This window comes from Oncorhynchus keta, unplaced genomic scaffold (assembly GCF_023373465.1).
Source record: "Oncorhynchus keta strain PuntledgeMale-10-30-2019 unplaced genomic scaffold, Oket_V2 Un_scaffold_19327_pilon_pilon, whole genome shotgun sequence".
NCBI lineage: Eukaryota > Metazoa > Chordata > Actinopteri > Salmoniformes > Salmonidae > Oncorhynchus > Oncorhynchus keta.
The window spans coordinates 141103-161870 of NW_026290846.1; the positions used below are offsets into that span (position 1 = coordinate 141103).

At 42.0% G+C, this 20768-nt stretch overlaps 1 protein-coding gene across 4 annotated transcripts; it reads left to right on the forward strand.

Annotated features, from left to right (window-relative positions):
* The first annotated feature begins 669 nt into the window (after positions 1-669).
* LOC118396674 (1-acyl-sn-glycerol-3-phosphate acyltransferase delta-like) lies at positions 670-20419 on the forward strand. Of its 4 annotated transcripts, none has more exons than XM_052514686.1 (11): positions 670-870; positions 9418-9595; positions 10055-10224; positions 10467-10628; positions 10938-11091; positions 11234-11336; positions 12955-13030; positions 14579-14777; positions 15014-15050; positions 15398-15458; positions 19405-20419. In XM_052514686.1, the coding sequence occupies exons 2-11, from the start codon at positions 9418-9420 to the stop codon at positions 19426-19428; spliced, it is 1164 nt and encodes a 387-aa protein (XP_052370646.1). In that variant the 5' UTR covers positions 670-870; the 3' UTR covers positions 19429-20419. The 4 variants fall into 4 exon arrangements, with proteins under 4 accessions (XP_052370646.1, XP_035646920.1, XP_052370647.1 ...); XM_035791027.2 differs by having other exon boundaries at positions 672-866; XM_052514687.1 differs by lacking the exon at positions 15014-15050 and having other exon boundaries at positions 674-866.
* Positions 20420-20768: the final 349 nt, after the last annotated feature.

Sequence of the window (20768 nt, forward strand, 5' to 3'; positions counted from 1 at the left end):
TTCTACTTTTGGAACAATGAGAGATTCACTAAATGTAGATATCTTGATTCAAGGAAATAACTATGGAGGGAGAGGCTGTAGGCATACCATCACTCTGCTGTCAGCCACTGTTCTAGAAGGTTTTCTAAATAAGTCCAACTGTAATATAACATGTGAATGCTACATAGAGAAGCAGTCAACTAACACACTATTACTAAATATCATAGGCTGATCAAATACTGTAGAAGCCTAGCCCTAGTACACACAGCTCTGTAGGAAACGCTTAATTAATGCAACACACTTAATCAGCCAGTAGATGGAGCTACAGGCCGAATAATGAAATAGAAAGTTGAGACAGAAAGTTCAGCAGTGGCGCTACATTGTTTGGGTTGTCATTATCTGGGCAAGTGGCAAAGTCATATAAACCCCGCCAATTGTTTCCGCACGAGAAGTTTCTACTTTCTACACTTTTTACACACAGCAGCAGCGAGCACATGCAAGAGGGATTTCCTCACATCAGCTGTAATAAACACGTAGGGTCGGCGAACCCAATGCAACCTCCCCGAATGACGAGAATCATTTTGAATTTTCTCGATTACTCGCGTCCTCTCCTCCGTCCTCTCCTCACCTCCTTTTGAAACGGGAGAGGGTGAACTTTGACCAATTGAGAAAATGCCAAATAAAAGTGGCGTGTTGTCAGGTGGGTGTTCTGGCGGCGGGTGTTCCTATAATTAGATTGAAGGAGTTAGTTTGGGGACATAAGGACATCTCTCAATGCTCATTCTGATCAATCCTACAGACAGACAGTTTGGAGACAACATTTCCGTCAGTGTCTGGACAGCTTTATCGCTGACAGAAAGGAACCAAAGCCAGGGACAACGGACAAGGTAGGTACTGTAACAAACTTTTATTATGGTTCTCAAAATGTGTTTTCCCCCCACTCTGTCATATTAGGCTACTCCTGTATTGTTATTATAATACAACTAGACTACTTGGAAGAGTCCTTGGTAAGATTATTGTTACACCCATAACAATTATTGATTACAATTAAATCCATAGTTTGGAAGATTTCAATCATTGAAATATACTTTGAAGTATATCATTTATGAGATTAATGTTATCACCACCAAAATAACCTGTTGATGAGATAAATAATTTAGGCTCTAGTTTGAAATCAATGTCTTTTATTTTTTAAAGTAATTTTGCTCTAATTAAATGTCATTGCCCTGCAGATACAAACCAATTCAATTTGTCAGGGCATGGGCATGTTCCACAGAGATGCTGGCCCATGTTGACTCCTGTGTGTGTGTGTGTGTGTGTGTGTGTGTGTGTGTGTGTGTGTGTGTGTGTGTGTGTGTGTGTGTGTGTGTGTGTGTGTGTGTGTGTGTGTGTGTGTGTGTGTGTGTGTGTGTGTGTGTGTGTGTGTGTGTGTGTGTGACCAAGCAGTGTTGCAGTTCTTGACACAGACCAGTGCCCCTGGTACCTACTACCATACCTCGTTTTAAGGCACTTCAATACACAATCAATACACATACACAATCCATGTCTCAAGGTTAAAAAATCCTTCTTTGACCTGTCTCCTCCCCTTCATCTACAAGTGACATCAATAGGGGATCATAGCTTTCACCTGGATTCACCTGGTCAGTCTGTCATGGAAAGAGCAGGTGTTCTTCATGTTCTGTGTCTAACTCCATGAGACTGAATTGTATACATATATTGCTTATAAACATGCAAAACTATTTATCTCCCTTCCTGATGCTTCCTAAAAGCATAGGTGAGATTTGCAGTGGTGATTTTAACATGTAAATCTTGGTGGGCAAAAAAACCCATGTGGGATGCATGCCAGCAAAGCCACAATACATTAATTGCACTATAATTGCACTATAACGGTGACAAACTGTGACCACAAACTGTTAGGGCCTACATAAATCTGTCCCAACACTTTACCACTGCTACACCTGCCTATCAGCGGAGCCTTGTCTGACAGCGAAACAGTTCATTCGGCCTCATTTACTGCCTTTCAAAAAAACAGCTGACATGGCTGACTTGTTTAAACAAATGTGGTTTCACTGACAATTGAGATGTACAAACTATGGCATAAGGGGATAAGAGGTCATCCGTCATTTAGATTAAGACATTATTAATGAGGGAGCTACGACCGATGTAGTCAATATAATTATTTGTTCAGCACTTTTGAAATTTACAGCGACAGAAATCAGAACATTGGTTGTTCTTACAGTGTACTCCCGGTACACCAAGTCAGAACTGTAGGAAAATAAAGGGGGCATATAAGCAGACCATAAGCTCTTACAATATTATCAAAAACAGGTTAAAGGCTACATTTACACTAGTAAGTTGGAACAGTAGGTGAAATTTAAGAGATGGAAATATGGGCTCCCAAGTGGCGCAGCGGTCTAAGGCACTGCATCTCCGTGCTAGAGGCATCACTAAACTAGAACTGCCAAAGGGGGCGGAGTTAGCCTGCAGAGTTCTGTCTTACTATCCAGGTCTGTGCCCAAACAATTTGAGCTTCTATTTTTTTTAATCCACCTTTCCAGAAACAATTCTGTTACTTTTGCCGCTTGCTATAGACCACCTTCTGCCCCCAGCTGTGCTCTGGACACCATATGTGAATTGATTGCCCCCCATCTATCTTCAGTGCTCGTGCTGTTTGGTGACCTAAACTGGGACATGCTTAACACCCCGGCCATCCTACAATCTAAGCTTGATGCCCTCAATCTCACACAAATTATCAATGAACCTACCAGGTACAACCCCAAATCCGTAAACACGGGCACCCTCATAGATATCATCCTAACCAACCTGCCCTCCAAATACACCTATGCTGTCTTCAACCAGGATCTCGGCAATCACTGCCTCATTGCCTGCATCGGTGATGGGTCTGCGGTCAAACGACCACCACTCATCACTGTCGAATGCTCCCTAAAACACTTCAGTGAGCAGGCCTTTCTAATCGACCTAATCGATCGGATAATGATCTCATTCCGTCAGTAGAGGATGCCTGGTTATTCTTTAAAAGTGCTTTCCTCACAATCTTCAATAAGCATGCCCCATTCAAAAAATGTAGAACCAGGAACAGATATAGCCCTTGGTTCACTCCAGACCTGACTGCCCTTGACCAGCACAAAAACATCCTGTGGTGTAATGCATTAGCATCGAATAGCCCCCCGCGATGTGCAACTTTTCAGGTAAGTTAGGAACCAATATACACATGCAGTTAGGAAAGCAAAGGCTAGCTTTTTCAAACAGAAAATTGCGTCCTGTAGCACAAACTCCAAGAAGTTCTGGGACACTGTAAAGTCCATGGAGAATAAGAGAACCTCCTCCCAGTTGCCCACTGCACTGAGGCTAGGAAATACTCTCACCACCGATAAATCCGTGATAAATAAGCATTTTTCTACGGCTGGCCATGCTTTCCACCTGGCTACCCCTACCCCGGTCAACTGCCCTGCACCCCCAACAGCAGCTTGCTCAAGCGTCCCCAATTTCTCCTTCACACAAATCCAGATAGCTGATGTTCTGAAAGTGCTGCAAAATCAGCTTTGCTAGACAATCTAGACCCTATCCTTCTAAAATTGTTGCAACCCCCATTACTAGCCTGTTCAACCTTTCTTTCGTATCGTCTGAGATCCCCAAAGATTGGAAAGCTGCGGTCATCCCCCTCTTCAAAGAGGGAGACACTCTAGACCCCAAACTGCTACAGACCTATATCTATCCTACCCTGCCTTTCCAAGGTCTTTGATAGCCAAGTTAACAAACGGATCACCCACCATTTCGAATCCCACCGTACCTTCTCTGATATGCAATCTGGTTTCTGAGCTAGTCATGGGTGCACTTCAGCCACGCTCAAGGTCCTAAACTATATCATAACCACCATCGATAAGAGACAATACAGAGGGCCTGTTGTCCGGACCACTGGCAGTCTCTATGGGGATGCTACAGGGTTCAATTCTCTGGCCGACTCTTTTCTCTGTAGACCTCAATGATGTCGCTCTTGCTGCTGGTGATTCTCTGAGCCACCTCTACGCAGGCGACAACATTCTGTATACTTCTGGCCCTTTAGACACTGTGTTAACTAACCTCCAGACGAACTTCAATGCCATACAACTCTCCTTTAGTGGCCTCCTTCCGTGGCCTCCAACTGCTCTTAAATACAAGTAAAACTAAATGCATGCTCTTCAAACGATCGCTGCCCGCACCTGCCCACCCGTCCTGCATCACTACTTTGGAAGGTTCTGACTTAGAATATGTGGACAACTACAAATACCTAGGTGTCTGGTTAGACTGTAAACTCTCCTTCCAGACTCTCATTAAGCATCTCCAATCCAAAATTAAATCTAGAATCGGCTTCCTATTTCGCAACAAAGCATCCTTCACTCATGCTGGCAATAATACCCTCGTAAAACTGACTATCCTACCGATCCTTGACTTTGGCGACGTAATTTACAAAATCTCCTCCAACACTCTACTCAGACTGCGTCCAATTTGCTATCACAGTGTCATCCATTTTGTCACCAAAGCCCCATATACTACCCACCACTGCGACCTGAATGCTTTCGTTGGCTAGCCTTCGCTTCATATTCGTTGCCAAATCCACTGGCTCCAGGTCATCTACAAGTCTTTGCTAGGTAAAGCCCCGGCTTATCTCAGCTCACTGGTCACCATAGCAGCACCCACCCATAGCACACGCTCCAGCAAGTATATTTCACTGGTCACCCCCAAAGCCAATTCCTCATTCGGCCGCCTGTCCTTCCAGTTCTCTGCTGCCAATGACTGGAACAAACTGCAAAAATCAATGAAGCTGGAGACTCATATCTACCTCACTAGCTTTAAGCATCTGCTGTCAGAGCAGCTCACAGATCACTGCACCTGTACATAGTGTTAGAGTTGTGTAAATTCGAATCTGGTATCAGGATAAATATGATAATGAGTCACTGATTGTATACTGTATTTTTTTAATTAGCTAAGTAATAAATGGCAAATGCAACTTTCGTATATATGGGCTCACTGTAATACCACGCTGGGCAGAACAGGGAACTGACAGGATGTATGTAAACAGTTCTTATACTGTGATGGACATAGGCCAACAGACGGGTTGGAACTATCACAGTAGAGGCTGGGCATGGTTTAAACTTGCTCAGCCTATCGCAGGCGCTCAGGCGGGTCCCCGCCTCTTGGCGCTTCTTGGAGTCCTCCCTCCGTCGATGTATAGATCCTTACTGTTCTGGTATCGCAGCCTAGTTAGAACAGTTGCTCAGTTCCTGCTATTGTGTTGTTCAGTATTTTTCCATCTCAGTTAAACCTCGTGATGACCACCCCTCCCTATATCTGATTAATCACAACTTTGTAAGATACAGCAAGTCACACCATGTGCTCAATATTGTTACATACAAACACAAGGACAAAGCATCTGCTGGGCTGTTATCTACAGTTTTGCAACATGCAGGTCACACCATGTTACTCAGTTCTTGTCACACACAAAAACAGGCAAGTAAATGTAGCAAGCAGTTGTTTAATCTCATGATGATGCTCAAGTGCACAAATGCAGATACTTCACACAGCCAACATCAGATAATAATTAATCATATATATATATGGTAATGGCTATAATGTAAAACACAGAATCCCACAATACCCATTTGTAAATAGCCCATCCAACTACCTCATCCCCATACTGTTATTTATTTTGCTCCTTTGCACCCCAGTATCTCTACACATTGATCACTCCAGTGTTTAATTGCTATATTGTAACTATTTCGCCACTATGGCCTATTTATTGCCTTGCCTCCCTTATCCTACCTCATTTGCACTCACTGTATATAGACTTTTTGTATTGTATGTTTGTTTATTCCATGTGTAACTCTGTCGCTTTGCTTTATCTTGGTCAGGTCACAGTTGTAAATTAGAACTTGGTCTCAAATAGCTTACCTGGTTAAATAAAGGTCAAATAAATAAAATATTGACTTGATTCATGATGATGACTGCTAGCGAAGATTTTGAAAGTATGATATTGACATCAGTCCAATCAAAGCTACTGTTGACCTAGTGGTTAGTATTGGACTAGTAACCAAAAGGTTGCAAGATCGAATCCCCGAGCTGACAAGGTAAAAATCAGTCATTCTGCCCCTGAACAAGGCAGTTAACCCACTGTTCCTAGGCCGTCATTGAAAATAAGAATTTGTTCTTAACTGACTTGCCTTGTTAAATAAAGGTAAAATATATATATATTTCTAATTACCTTGAGTGTTCTTGGATAGGGACTTCTAATGTAACTCTATGGCAGCACCCAAGGGGCTTGACTTTTCTAGCTCTACCCTTCGACTTGGTGGTGCTAGTATCCCCATGAGTGACAGAACACTTAGCCAAACACAGGGCAACGCTCTGTATTTTCTGCTGTCTTGCCCCACCATCACAGAAAGCACTGAGCTAGGCTGAAACACCTGCATTTTGAAGCTGCCTTACAAACATGGTCCCTTTTGTTTGCTTGAGTATGTGGCTTTATTAACTCAATATATTTTTTACATTATTTGCAAACTGATGTGACACGGGGGTACAGAGTCAATGTGGGGGCACCAATTGAGGTAATATGTACACAACTATGTATAGTCAGACTGCAATCTCATGACCATGTGTACGTGCAAAAACAGTCTGCCTCGACGTGCCTTGTTGAGCAGCTAGGAGGTGAAACTGAGTGAGTTCTGCGGACTATCAACTATTTCCAATGCTACCACATATTATACAGGGAATTGTTACCTTTTCTACAGGAAGATTCCTATTCCCAGTTCTTATGCAGTGAACAAGTCTGACACAGTGAGTGCTTGTGATCATTCTACATGAACAAGTCTGACACAGTGAGTGCTTGTGATCATTCTACATGAACAAGTCTGACACAGTGAGTGCTTGTGATCATTCTACATGAACAAGTCTGACACAGTGAGTGCTTGTGATCATTCTACATGAACAAGTCTGACACAGTGAGTGCTTGTGATCATTCTACATGAACAAGTCTGACACAGTGAGTGCATGAACAAGTCTGACACAGTGAGTGCTTGTGATCATTCTACATGAACAAGTCTGACACAGTGAGTGCTTGTGATCATTCTACATGAACAAGTCTGACACAGTGAGTGCTTGTGATCATTCTACATGAACAAGTCTGACACAGTGAGTGCTTGTGATCATTCTACATGAACAAGTCTGACACAGTGAGTGCTTGTGATCATTCTACATGAACAAGTCTGACACAGTGAGTGCTTGTGATCATTCTACATGAACAAGTCTGACACAGTGAGTGCTTGTGATCATTCTACATGAACAAGTCTGACACAGTGAGTGCTTGTGATCATGCTACATGAACAAGTCTGACACAGTGAGTGCTTGTGATCATTCTACGTGAACAAGTCTGACACAGTGAGTGCTTGTGATCATTCTACGTGAACAAGTTTGACACAGTGAGTGCTTGTGATCATTCTACATGAACAAGTCTGACACAGTGAGTGCTTGTGATCATGCTACATGAACAAGTCTGACACAGTGAGTGCTTGTGATCATTCTACGTGAACAAGTCTGACACAGTGAGTGCTTGTGATCATTCTACGTGAACAAGTTTGACACAGTGAGTGCTTGTGATCATTCTACGTGAACAAGTCTGACACAGTGAGTGCTTGTGATCATTCTACGTGAACAAGTTTGACACAGTGAGTGCTTGTGATCATTCTACATGAACAATAAGTTCCTATCAAACAAGACTTTTGGGACCAAGACTGTCCTGATTCTAGTATGAGTATGTTGTCAACTGTTATGGATCGTAGTGGGAGGCCTACACGATCCTTTTAGTCTTTACTTAGTTAACCTCAATGACTTCTATACAGCTGGGACGGCAGGAGAGCGAGAGAAGAAAAAGTGTAATTGAAGAGTGGCTGAATTTCTTCTTGAACAGCCAGCTCTTTGGACTGCAGAGAGCGCTTCACTTTGTCAGCCTCGGTCAGGAGAGCGAGAGATGAGTCATAAGGGTAGTTCCCACTGTTCTGGAGCAAGGGTGGGGTGAACTTTGCCCGATTTGTGTTTTTTTATTTTTTTATTAACTTTCGCAATTCATGTCTAATATATATTGCAGTTCAACTATTTGGAAATGTCCATTTCAGGACTTCTCCAAGACAGAATGTTGAATAAAATAATATTTGAACTTACACCACCACAGGGATCATCAACTATGTGTGTGTGTGTGTGTGTGTGTGTGTGTGTGTGTGTGTGTGTGTGTGTGTGTGTGTGTGTGTGTTTGGTTGTGGGGCCGGAACATAATTACAAATCATTTGTAGACTGCATATTGACCGCGAGAAACCCAAACGGATATGTTTGACTAAAATATAATTTCAAAACTTGCTTACATTTGCATATGATCGCGTCAAATCTCTCTATGCGTGGGAATACTTGAACAGATTTCTTAACTAAAATGACTTAGAGCTGATTTTCTGGTGGGGGGGTTTTGTCTTAGGTCCAACAATGAAAATTCCACACACAAAATTACATTTATTGATTTTTTTTTTTTTTTTTTTTACTCAAAAAACTTGGGGGCCAAATAAAACCACCCATAGGCCAAATTTGGTCAGCCAGTTGGGGAACCTGCTCAACTGGTTTTCTGGGTGGTTGGTCCTCATACCCTTTGGGAATTGGAGACAAAATATCCACAGGAAAGTATTACTAATCAGACTTAAAACACTGGTAGTGTGTTCATATTTCTGTTTCCAGAAGCATGCACACACTATGTAAATGCATGTAGGCAGAGCATAGTAGGCCAGCTCCTGCATGTTTACATTGTTCTGTGCATGTTTACATTGTTCTGTGCATGTTACATTGTTCTGTGCATGTTTACATTGTTCTGTGCATGCTTCAGGTGATCCTGGCTGTTTGAGTAAGACCTGTACTGATAACTACAAGTTCTCTCATTGTTGCATATCTGTCTTTCAGACTTGTCTATTGTATGTTGTTCAGGATATTGGATGTTTGTACGAGATTGGATCGGTCTGTGGCGTCGGTTATGAGTGTTGGGGCCAATAACCAAAAGGTTACTGGTTTAAATCCCAGAGCAAACTAGGTGAAATATCTGTCTGTGCTTAATCCTAATTGGTCCTGTAAATCGCTCTGGATAAGAGCATCTGCTAAATGACTAAAATGTCTGGCGCTGTCTCAAAGATCTGTCCTCTGATCTGAAAGAACTGGCCAGCTGAATGATGAGCTGATTTTCACCAAGTCATTTTCCAATCAGTGCAGAAGGTGTGGTCAGATTTCTGTTTTCATACCAACAGGGTCTAGCTTCCAATGGAAAGTTGGGGCTGGTGCAGTGGTTCCTATGTCACCTGCTGTGCATCAACTATATCTTTATTATGCCTAATAAACTCCTCATTTCCTCCCCTGTAGATGGGTCTGGTACAGTGGTTGAAGGGGCAGTTTTTGTGTCACCTGATCATCTGCTATGGGTTCTTGGTCAGCGGTCTCCTGGTCAACCTATTACAGATCTGCACTCTGCCCCTCTGGCCAATCAACAAGCAGCTGGCCCGGAGGATCAACTGTAAACTGGGATATTCCCTCACCAGCCGTGAGTAGGATATAGGATATAGTAGGATTTCACTATTGTTTCACTTAACTGATGCTGCAGGGGCTATACTCTAACTTTTGTGCAATAACTGAAATATAAAGTTACTGTGGCTGCTGACACAGTGGTCTCTTATTTATGCTCTGCTAGGTTATGCTCTGCTAGGTTATGCTCTGCTAGGTTGTGCTCTGCTAGGTTGTGCTCTGCTAGGTTGTGCTCTGCTAGGTTGTGCTCTGCTAGGTTACGCTCTGCTAGGTTAGGCTCTGCTAGGTTAGGCTCTGCTAGGTTAGGCTCTGCTAGGTTATGCTCTGCTAGGTTATGCTCTGCTAGGTTGTGCTCTGCTAGGTTGTGCTCTGCTAGGTTACGCTCTGCTAGGTTAGGCTCTGCTAGGTTACGCTCTGCTAGGTTATGCTCTGCTAGGTTGTGCTGTGTTATGTTAATGTCATGTTGTGTGTTCCCCAGAGTCTGTGGCTCTCCTAGAGTGGTGGTCTGGCACTGAAGTAACTTTCTACACAGACCCAGCGGACTACCAATTCTACGGCAAAGAGAACGCCATCGTCGTCCTTAACCACAACTTTGAAATAGACTTTCTGTGTGGCTGGACCTTCTGTGACAGATTCGGGGTCCTTGGGGTAAGAGAACAGGGATTTTTCTCAATTCATCGGTCTTAGATTCCTCGTATCCTCTCTCATTATCTCCTTCTCAAAACGCATTGGAGAAGAACGTCCAATGGGAGGGACCTTGGAAATTGTCCTCCAATACTGTCGAAGGTGGGAAGCAAGGAATTGTATAAAGACTGAGAAGAGACTAAGATTTTCAGACGTTGTTTGATGCCCTCTGTGTTAATGTGTTTGAACAATCTTTCCCTTTCCAGGCCTCCAAATGTTTAGCCAAGAAAGAGTTGTCGTACCTGCCTGTGATTGGCTGGATGTGGTACTTCCTGGAAATGGTGTTTATTAAGAGGAAGTGGGAGGAAGATAAGAGGAGCTTTGTCCAGAGTCTTCAGAACCTACGGGATTACCCCGAGAAGTTCTGGGTGAGCCATGAACACAATCAATAATGACACTTAATAGTCAAAAGTTGACTGGGCATTTTATAGTTCGAGAGGATATAACAGGTCTTATCAAACTCCTTATTCCAAACTTTCTTTGCAACTATGTAAACATGCATATGCAGTATGGTTGTTAATTTATAAGATTGTGTTGATCGACACAATCAATATTGTCACAAGTCTAGGAAGGATAACGTGAGAATATAATGATACTCACCTTGTAAACCTGAGTATGCCGGTTGGTTGGTCAGTCAAAACACAGCATTGACACTACAGCGAATCTCTGTGTGCCAGTTCCTGCTCCACTGTGAGGGAACACGCTTCACAGAGGAGAAGCATCAGATCAGTATGGAGGTGGCAGAGAAGAAAGGCCTGCCTAAACTCAAACACCACCTCCTGCCCAGGACCAAGGGCTTCTGGGTAGCCGTCCAGAACCTCCGAGGGACAGGTACGGAACCCCTGGGAGCCCCAGAATGACCAAATGCTACACATGTCATGACTCATGATTGTATATCCCCATTATTTTGGATAAAGACTGATGCCAATGATCTTTTGACAACTTAATGTTTTTGTGTCTGTTACCCCTTCAGTTGCTGCGGTCTACTGTTGTACACTAAATTTCAGAAACAACGAAACACCAACCTTGCTGGGAGTTATCAACGGGAAAAAATATCATCCAGATTTATACATAAGGTATATAATAATTCATTTCAGCCTGCATTTTCTATCGCAAGCTTGGCTGAGTGGAACCTGAGATGGCCATTAGTTAGAGGCTAAACTCACTGATCTCAAGCCCCTTATATTGGTTTATTGGACTAATACTGAACAAAAATATAAACGTAACATTCAACAATTTCAAAGATTTTGCTGACTTGAAGTTTATATGAGGAAATCAGTCAATTGAAATAAATTCATTAGGCCCTAATCTGGATTTCACGACTGGGAACACGGATATGAAACTGTTGGTCACAGATACCTTAAAGGTGGGGGCATGGTTCAGAAACCCAGTCAGTATCTGGTGTGCCCACCATTTGCCTCATGCAGCCAGACACCTCTCCTTCGCATAGAGTTGATCTGGCTGTTGATTGTGGAATGTTGTTCCATTCTTGTTCAATGGCTGTGTGAAGTTGCTGCATATTGGTGGGAACTGGAATATGATGTCATACATGTAGATCCAGAGCATCCCAAACATGCTCAATATGTGACATGTTTGGTGAGTATGCAGGCCATGGAAGAATTGGGACATTTTCAGTTTCCAGGAATTGTGTACAGATACTTACGACATGAACCCGTGCTTTGGGGCGGCAGGTAGCCTAGTTGCTAGATAGAATCTCTGAGCTGACAAGGTAAAAAATCTATCGTTCTACCCTTGAACAAGGGATTTAACCCACTGTTCCTAGGCTGTCATTATTAATAAGAATTTGGTCTTAACTGATTGCCTAGTTAAATAAAGGTCATAAAAAAATGAAGTATCCTGCTGAAACATGAGGGGATGGTGGCAGAGGAATGGCACGACAATGGGCCTCAGGATCTCATCACGGTAGCTTATGCCTGCCCATGCCATAACCCCACCGTCACCATGGGGCACTCCGTTCACAACGTTGACATCAGCAAACCGCTTGCCCACACAACACCATACATGTGGTCTGGGGTTGTGAGGCCGGTTGGACGTACTGCCAAATTATCTAAAATTACATTGCAGTCGGCTTATGGTAGAGAAATAAACATTACATTCTCTGGCAACAGCTTTGGTGGACATAACTGCAGTAATCATGCCAATTGCACTCTCCTTCAACTTCAGATCTGTTGAATTGTGTGCACATTTTAGTGGACTTTTATTGTCCCCAGCACAAGGTGCAACTGTAATAATGATTCTGTTAATCAGCTTCTTGATATGCAACACCTGTCAAGTGGATGGATTATCTTGGCAAAGGAGAAATGGTCACTAACAGGGATGTAACCAAATGTGTTCAACATTTTAGAGAAATTAGCTTTTTGAGCGTATGGAACATTTCTGGGATCTTTTATTTCAGCTCATGAAACATGGGAACAACACTTGTTATGTTTATATTTTTTCAGTGTATTTTAATGGACCATAAAGTTCTATAGAATTGAATTGGACAGCTGAAATCCTGAAAGCCTCCCTGTCTCTGCTCTCTTCTGCCTCCCCCGTCTCTTTCTTCTGCCTCACCCGTCTCTTTCTTCTGCCTCACCCGTCTCTTTCTTCTGCCTCACCCGTCTCTTTCTTCTGCCTCACCCGTCTCTTTCTTCTGCCTCACCCGTCTCTTTCTTCTGCCTCACCCGTCTCTAGGAGAATCCCTCTGGAGTCCGTGCCAGAGGATGAGGCTGAATGTTCTTCCTGGCTTCACAAACTCTACCAGGAGAAGGTAGTGTTATAATTGAGGAGAGAGCTCACACTATGGACCAGACTTACCAACTAAGCATTTGCACAAGGTGCAGAGTTTGCATCTATTTGTTCACTATTAAAGGAATAAAAACAAGGGCAAAGCTAAAACTCTCCATTTAAATTAGTTTAATGTCAATACCTACTCTTCACATTATAAATTTGTTCTGTCCCCAATGTTTCATACACAAACATTGCACCAAACTCTTTCTGATAAACTGGCCCCTGTTACTTTGATTAATTTTATTCTTATAGTGTCATGCATCTGGATTAGATTAGATAGAGCTTTATTTTTTGAACAGCCAGCTCTTTGGAGCGCAGTAAGCACCAAGGACTAAGCTCAAACTCTTAATTTACACTTTTTATATTATGTAAATTGCCAGATCATTCTACAAGTGCCTCTTGCGTCCCTTTGATATTTTAATTGGAAATTGTGCACGAGTATTGGATTTTAAAAGCATGTTTTATTAAATTATGTGCCCTTTTAATATAGACCACATGGCGAATTCAGTAAATATGATTTTTTTTAAATATGAATAAAGGCTTGCTAAAGTGCCAACATTCAGCATTTATGTCTGTCCTTCATTTTCTGGTCAACCCTGTTAAGTGACCTGAACTCTCGCTTTAATATGGTGAAACTATTCCTTTAAAAAAAAAAGTTTTCCATTGAACATCGAATAGTGAGATCATAGTGTAAAAGCTGATTCTACTCTTTTTGGACATTTTTTGGGTGGGAAACTGAGCCAGTTGAGCATAACATGTTAACCCTGTTACCCATAGATAGATAGACGGGCTAGAAATGTTTTAACAATTAAAACCCTTTTGTGAAGCTTTCATTCAATTGCCACTCCGTTGCACAAAGTTTCCATTCCCCGTCCCAGGGGGATTTATGGCTGATTTTAACCCTGTTACTTTATTTGGCACTTTGGCACACCATATAAAACATTTTATTTAACCTCCTGAGATGGGAACTTTATTTTTTTTAATCAATTTGAACATGTGCTCTTGGAGACTGTTAAAATGGTCCATTTAAAACAAATGATTTCACCAAGTTACGACTCAAACACTTTCATCAATGTATTATTATTCTATTTAACGAGGCAAGTCCATTAAGAACACATTCTTATTTACAATGACGGCCTGGCAAACGGCCTCCTGCGAGGACGGGGGCCTAGGATTCATTTTTATTTATTTAAATAGAATATAAATGTAGGACAAAACACTCATCACAACAACACTACATAGAGACCTACAACCACAACATAGCAAGGCAGCAACACAACATGGGAGCAGCACATGCACAATCTGGAACATGTACCTTTGGCCCATTTAGATTAGTACTAAATTGCACTGCATTAAAGAGATTCACAAAAAGACATATTGACATACTATATCAGACATACAAAAAGACAGCTTTAAGGACTTTGAACCCCTCCCTTCCCACTTCCTTGTGGTTATGGCAGTGAAGCCAATGGACTATGCTCCTGTTTGTTAGGTTAGGTTATGATGTGCTCATGTATTGTGCTTCTAGGACCAGTTCCAGGAGGACTACAGCCACACTGGATGTTTCCCTGGCCCTGTAGTCACACCTCTGCGTGGACCCTGGGCCCTAATCAACTGGATAGGCTGGACCTGCCTTCTCCTATACCCCCTCTACCTCCTCCTGGTCCAGCTGGTCCTCTCTGGGTCTATTCTCACCATACTGGCCACTGTGGCCTTCTGCTCTGCAGGTTGGTCTTATGGGTATATATTTCAGAGGTCATCAACTAGTGGCCCCCGAGCCAAATCTGTCCCTTGAGACCAAAATTATTCAAGTTCACTATAGAGGGCTTGCAGTTGCGTCACAAATCACCTAGCAACCATACCAAGCGCCATGTTGGAATTCCTTCAGTCGTGCACACGGCTAGCTGCGTTTTGCTACCACCAAAAACTTCGGGAAGATTGCCCATTATTTCGTTTTTCTAAGGACCCAGAAAATGGAGGCAGTGGGAGAACTTATTCAAGTAAGTAAATATATTTTGAAATTTATAAAAAATCGTGTTATTAGCTAGCTAGTTTGCAACAGAAACTTAGTGTGCAGGCTAACATAATGTTAGCTAGCATTACATACTGTGTAGCTAGCTACGTGAATTAAATATCACCAGTTTGCTAGCTACAGCCATAGAGGGTGAAAGGATTAGCTAGCTGTTCCAGCTGTCAGAGAAGGGAGAGTAGGCTACTCTGGATAGGGCAAGGACCTTTGTGGGAATCCCTAGCAAGAAACTGAGGACAGAGATATTTCAACATAATGTTCAGTGCTGTCTAATTAGAGTACAATGAAGCCTGTTTCTTTGATGTTTTCTGTCCTCAGCTACAGAGCGCTATGGATCCGTCTGCAGATGAATGTCCCAAGAGAGTACCGGTACATCCTTGTATGCCATGGATTATGTATACCTACAGTATGTTAGCAAAAATAGTTTGAAAGTGACACATGTATAAACATTTTACTACTGGAGCAGGGCAACCCTGCTGGGGATGCAGGCTTCTGTTCCAGTACTAACACCTGATTCAATGTGTCAAACCTAAGTAGTTAATAATCAAGTGTGCTCCCCACTGTAGATCAGGGAGCAGTGGAGGGGAGAACCGCTCATAATAATGCCTGGAACTAAGTGAATGGAATGGCATCAAACACATGGAAACCATGTACTTGATACCATTCCACTCCAGCTGTTACCATGAGCCTGTTCTCCCCATTTACAGTGCCACCAACCTCCATTGCAGTGGAGATGGACATTTATTTTTCTTCACCTGGCATTGTTTTAGTAACAACTGTTAACTTACATGTGAAGGTTAGACATTTTCATCTTCAAAGAATCAACACAGAATCAACAATCATATAATTTCAAACTGTGCAAGTAAGCTGTATTTAAACTTGTTTTAATGAAATTATTTTTCAAGATGAACTAGTGTTGATTAATCACAGATCACAATTCTGTTGTATTCTCAAATGATCATGACCTTTTTGTTCAGTCATAAATTCTACAATAAGTTGTATTTGACTATCACTATTTCTCAGGATATCAGCCATGTGAACCCATTTTGTAGCTCATAATGGCATGCAGCAGTGGATCCCAACCCCCGTCCTCCACTTCCCCCAACGGCACACATTGTTGTAGCCCCAGACAAACATACCTGATTCAACTCAGAGGGCCTGATGATTTAGTTGACAAGTTGAATCCAGTGTTTGTCTGGGGCTACAATAAAACTGTACTGTTGGGGTACTCAAGGACTTGAGTTTGGAACCACTGGCATTATCCTTATGGGCATTTGCTATGCACCCCTTGACATTGCATCTGAAGCAAAGAATAGCTTAATTCCCACACTGTTTACATATTGTTCAGCTATGTTATCAATTTAAAAACCATACCATTAGAAAATGTATATGAGGCTAATCTTATACTGGATTTTGTACATGCTTTGGTTCAAATCCAACCCTTGTAATCTAGGTGGTGAGATGTGATCATTAGCTTACAACACACAAATACCAAGTCCAATGCCAGATACTTTTCTCAGAACAGCTGAGTGGCACTGTGATAATGATGGTTAGCCTAAGACTACCACAATTACATTGTCTATGCGAAATGTGTTTAACTTGTAAAGAAATAAAATAGTTGGCTATAAGAAATACTTTTATTCAATGGTGCGCGTCTCTGCAGAGATGAGACGATTAATTTCACCCAGACAATAATATCAACAAGTCTTTTACATGTTGCACATTACATTTGATATATTCATATGGTTTAAGGGGGCACTTTTGTCATTTTTTTTTTATTTATTTCACCTTTTATTTAACCAGGTAGGCTAGTTGAGAACAAGTTCTCATTTGCAACTGCGACCTGGCCAAGATAAAGCATAGCAGTGTGAACAGACAAGAGTTACACATGGAGTAAACAATTAACAAGTCAATAACACAGTAGAAAAAAAAGGGGAGTCTATATACAATGTGTGCAAAAGGCATGAGGAGGTAGGTGAAGAATTACAATATTGCAGATTAACACTGGAGTGATAAATGATCAGATGGTCATGTACAGGTAGAGATATTGGTGTGCAAAAGAGCAGAAAAGTAAATAAATAAAAACTGTGGGGATGAGGTAGGTGAAAATGGGTGGGCTATTTACCAATAGACTATGTACACCTGCAGCGATCAGTTAGCTGCTCAGATAGCTGATGTTTGAAGTTGGTGAGGGAGATAAAGGTCTCCAACTTCAGCGATTTTTGCAATTCGTTCCAGTCACAGGCAGCAGAGTACTGGAACGAAAGGCGGCCGAATGAGGTGTTGGCTTTAGGGATGATCAGTGAGATACACCTGCTGGAGCGCGTGCTACGGATGGGTGTTGCCATCGTGAACTGAGTTAAGGCGGAGCTTTACCTAGCATGGACTTGTCATGACGGCGAGGTGAAGATGCTCTACTCAAATGGCACAACAGAATCATTCAGGTTAACCACAGCATATGACAACCATCTCGTATAATTGAGGGTTGTCTCCTTTTCATATCTGGAAAGTGACCAAGTAGTAGAAACTGATGCTGTAGCATTTCATCTTCAGTGGGAATCCCATCCACATGGGTGTCTTGAGGTCAGCTGGTGAACCTACAGTACATAAACAAATGAAAAGCACACCTGATGTTAAGACTAATTAATTCAGGTGTTTGTCATAAAGATTAAATGTATTGTTGGACTGGAACAAATAGTCAGTCACACAGCAGGTTGTCTTTGCACATTGAGGTCTTTGCCCTGTAATGTCCATACATTTTCCCTCATGAATAATCATGATAATCACTGGATGATTTTTATTTTATTGTTTTGGACAACTATGATCTCCATATGTAGGTCATATTGTACAGTTTGCGTCTACCCTTTTCATGGTCATGGCTAGAAGGAATCCAGCTATTGTCACATTAACGTCATGACATTTCGTAGATTAGAATTTAGGCAGAAGGTTATCTATAAATGCAAAAAAAAAAAAAAAACTTTTGACAAGCTGGTTGCATTCAAGACAAGGTCGTTTTTATTCATCTGTTGTCAGTGTTTAGTAGAGTAGGCCTGGACTACCATCGTATTAAAAACACAATTCTGCTAATTTATCCACCCTTACAAAAAAAAGATTGCAGTTTTGAGACTGGTATTTTGGACGCATTATTTACAGCATACTGCACTTTCCTTTTCTCCTCGTATGGGTAAATCATGTGTAGTTGAATTGTTTATCAAAGGCCACTTTACCCTCTTACTCCATTTGCACACACTGTATACAGATGTTTCTATTGTATTATTGACTGCACGTTTTGTTTATTCCATGTTTAACTCTGTTTTCGTCGCACTGCTTTACTTTATCTTGACCAGGTCGCAGTTGTAAACGAGAACTTGTTCTCAACTGGCCTACCTGGTGAAATAAAAACCCGTACAAAGGAAACGTCTCTGATATGGCCTATAAACCTATGCGTTTTATTAGCCTAAATTCTCTATCCAATCTACATCAGGAATAGTAGGCTTACATTCATCTGCAAATGCGATGGAGGCACGCAATCCTTTATAACAAAGGTGCCTTTATGGTGATAAATGGCTTCTCCAAAATGTTAAACTCACGTGACACTTGCTAACCGCTAGCTTGCAGTCTAATTGTTTAACTTAGTGTTGTTAGCATAACAGCTAAACTAAACTCGAAAATCTGACTTGATTTACCAGTGATGAATTGATCGTACAGTAGCAGGCCTGTTACTGACAGCTGTTTGGATTGAGGGCTTGACGGTCAGATGGTTTCCTAACTTTTCTGACAGTTCTTGTGACTTCTCACCAACGGTGTTTCATGATTGCGGCGAATCTGAAAACATTTCCCCCCCCGTTGTCTTTGCTGCGTTGTTACTCTACAGAAAGGACTGTGGTGATGAATCAACTAGTTTTAGGCAGTCACTCCGCTGTAGTCAGAATAATTCATGCGGTGGTCTTCCAACATGGCCGCCAGGTGGCGTCGTACATCAACTGCAAGCCCTGTTTCCTTATTCGTGACAACTCGCCTACAACCAGGGCCGCTTTGTGACAGGTGTGACTAACTCTTGCTTAAAGGTATTTTTGATAGTACATTCTCAATCTTATCCATTGTTTACCAAATATTTTGAAACTGATCAACAGCGAGAACCGATTGTTCCTTCCTCTTGGAAAGTACTGAATAATATTGGTTGGTATCGCCTACACGATAGTGTTGGCACATCATACCGTTGAAAAAGTTGGTCAAACATTTCCACTGGATACTGTAACCACAGATTTCATAATATTCGCCTCAGCATACAGTATGTTCATCACATTCCTCTATTCCATTCTCAGTGTCGGTTGGTGTGCGCTGGATGATTGGACAGACTGAGATTAAGAGAAGCTCCAGCTATGGGGTCCCACTTAACTGAGATGGCCTTGCAAGATCCTTCCCAGCTCCCAGGGACCACGCACATTACCAATCTCATCCCTACAGCACAGTTCACCTCCAGCAGATAATTAATTCCAAAGAAAGAATGTTGGTCAGAGATGGCATTGCATTCAACTCAAGTACGACAAGGGTGGAAGGTGCTTCAGCAGTCTTCCTCTTGCCAGTACATGAATATACTGCACCTAAACACATACCGTGCATTCAAAGTATTTAGACCCCATGAACTTTTCCAGATTACGTTACAGCCTTATTCTAATATGGATTAAATAGTCATCGGGTTCTTGGTCACCTCCCTGACCAATGCCCTTCTCCGATTGGTCAGTTTGGCTGGGCGGCCAGCTCTAGAAAGAGTCTTGGTGGTTCCAAACTTCCATTTTAAGAATGGAGGCCAATGTGTTCTTGGGGATCTTTAATGCTGCAGAAATGTTTTGGTACCCTTCCCCAGATTTGTGCCTCGACACAATCCTGTCTCGGAGCTCCACGGACAATTTCTTCGACCTCATGACTTGGTTTTTGCTCTGTCAACTGTGGGACTTTATATAGACGGGTGTGCCTTTCCAAATCCTGTCCAACAAATTTACCACAGGTGGACTCAATCAAGTTGTAGAAATTGCTCAAGGATGATCAATGGAAACAGGATGCACCTGAGCTCAATTGAGTCTCATGACAAAAGTTCTGAATCCTTATGTGAATACGGTATGTTTTCACTTTAATTATGGGCAATTGAGTTTATTTTATTTCATCCAGTTTAGAATAAGGTAACGTAACAATGTGGAAAAAGTCAAGGGGTGTGACTGCACTGTAGGTTCAGGGCCTGCATCCATGTCTTTGTCCTTGCCATACATCAACATGTATGACTAAAGTATGTTGTGATGTTAAATGCACTCGATTAAAAATGTATTACTTTTTTGCACATGAGATTCTGAAGTACCAGATAAGCCCACTTCAGTTTGATGCTGGCTTTAGTTTCAGCAGTGTGTACGTACAAACGCAGGCAGTCCCTTCTATTAAGCTCCTGTGTAAACATTACCATGTTATGTTTGATGAATCTAGGACATGACAAACTAATCTCACACAGCATTTCTTAACGATTTAATATTGTTTGTACATAGCAAACACTAGGAGCAGCAGAGGACCAGAAAGTGTGTGTGCATTCAGCAGCAGGGAGTGAGATCGGACCTTTGTCTCGCTCCTCGGTTGGATATGCTTCAGTTCCGTGGTTCTCCAATCGGAACACACCTGTCTGACTCTGTCAACCAATCAGTGC

Excerpts from the sequence above, each read along its gene's own strand:
- LOC118396674 (XM_052514686.1), top strand. The coding sequence starts at position 9,418 with ATGGGTCTGGTACAGTGGTTGAAGGGGCAGTTTTTGTGTCACCTGATC. Across the intron at positions 10,629-10,937 it reads ATTACCCCGAGAAGTTCTGG|TTCCTGCTCCACTGTGAGGG; the intron begins GTGAGCCATGAA and ends TCTGTGTGCCAG. Across the intron at positions 13,031-14,578 it reads ACAAACTCTACCAGGAGAAG|GACCAGTTCCAGGAGGACTA; the intron begins GTAGTGTTATAA and ends TTGTGCTTCTAG.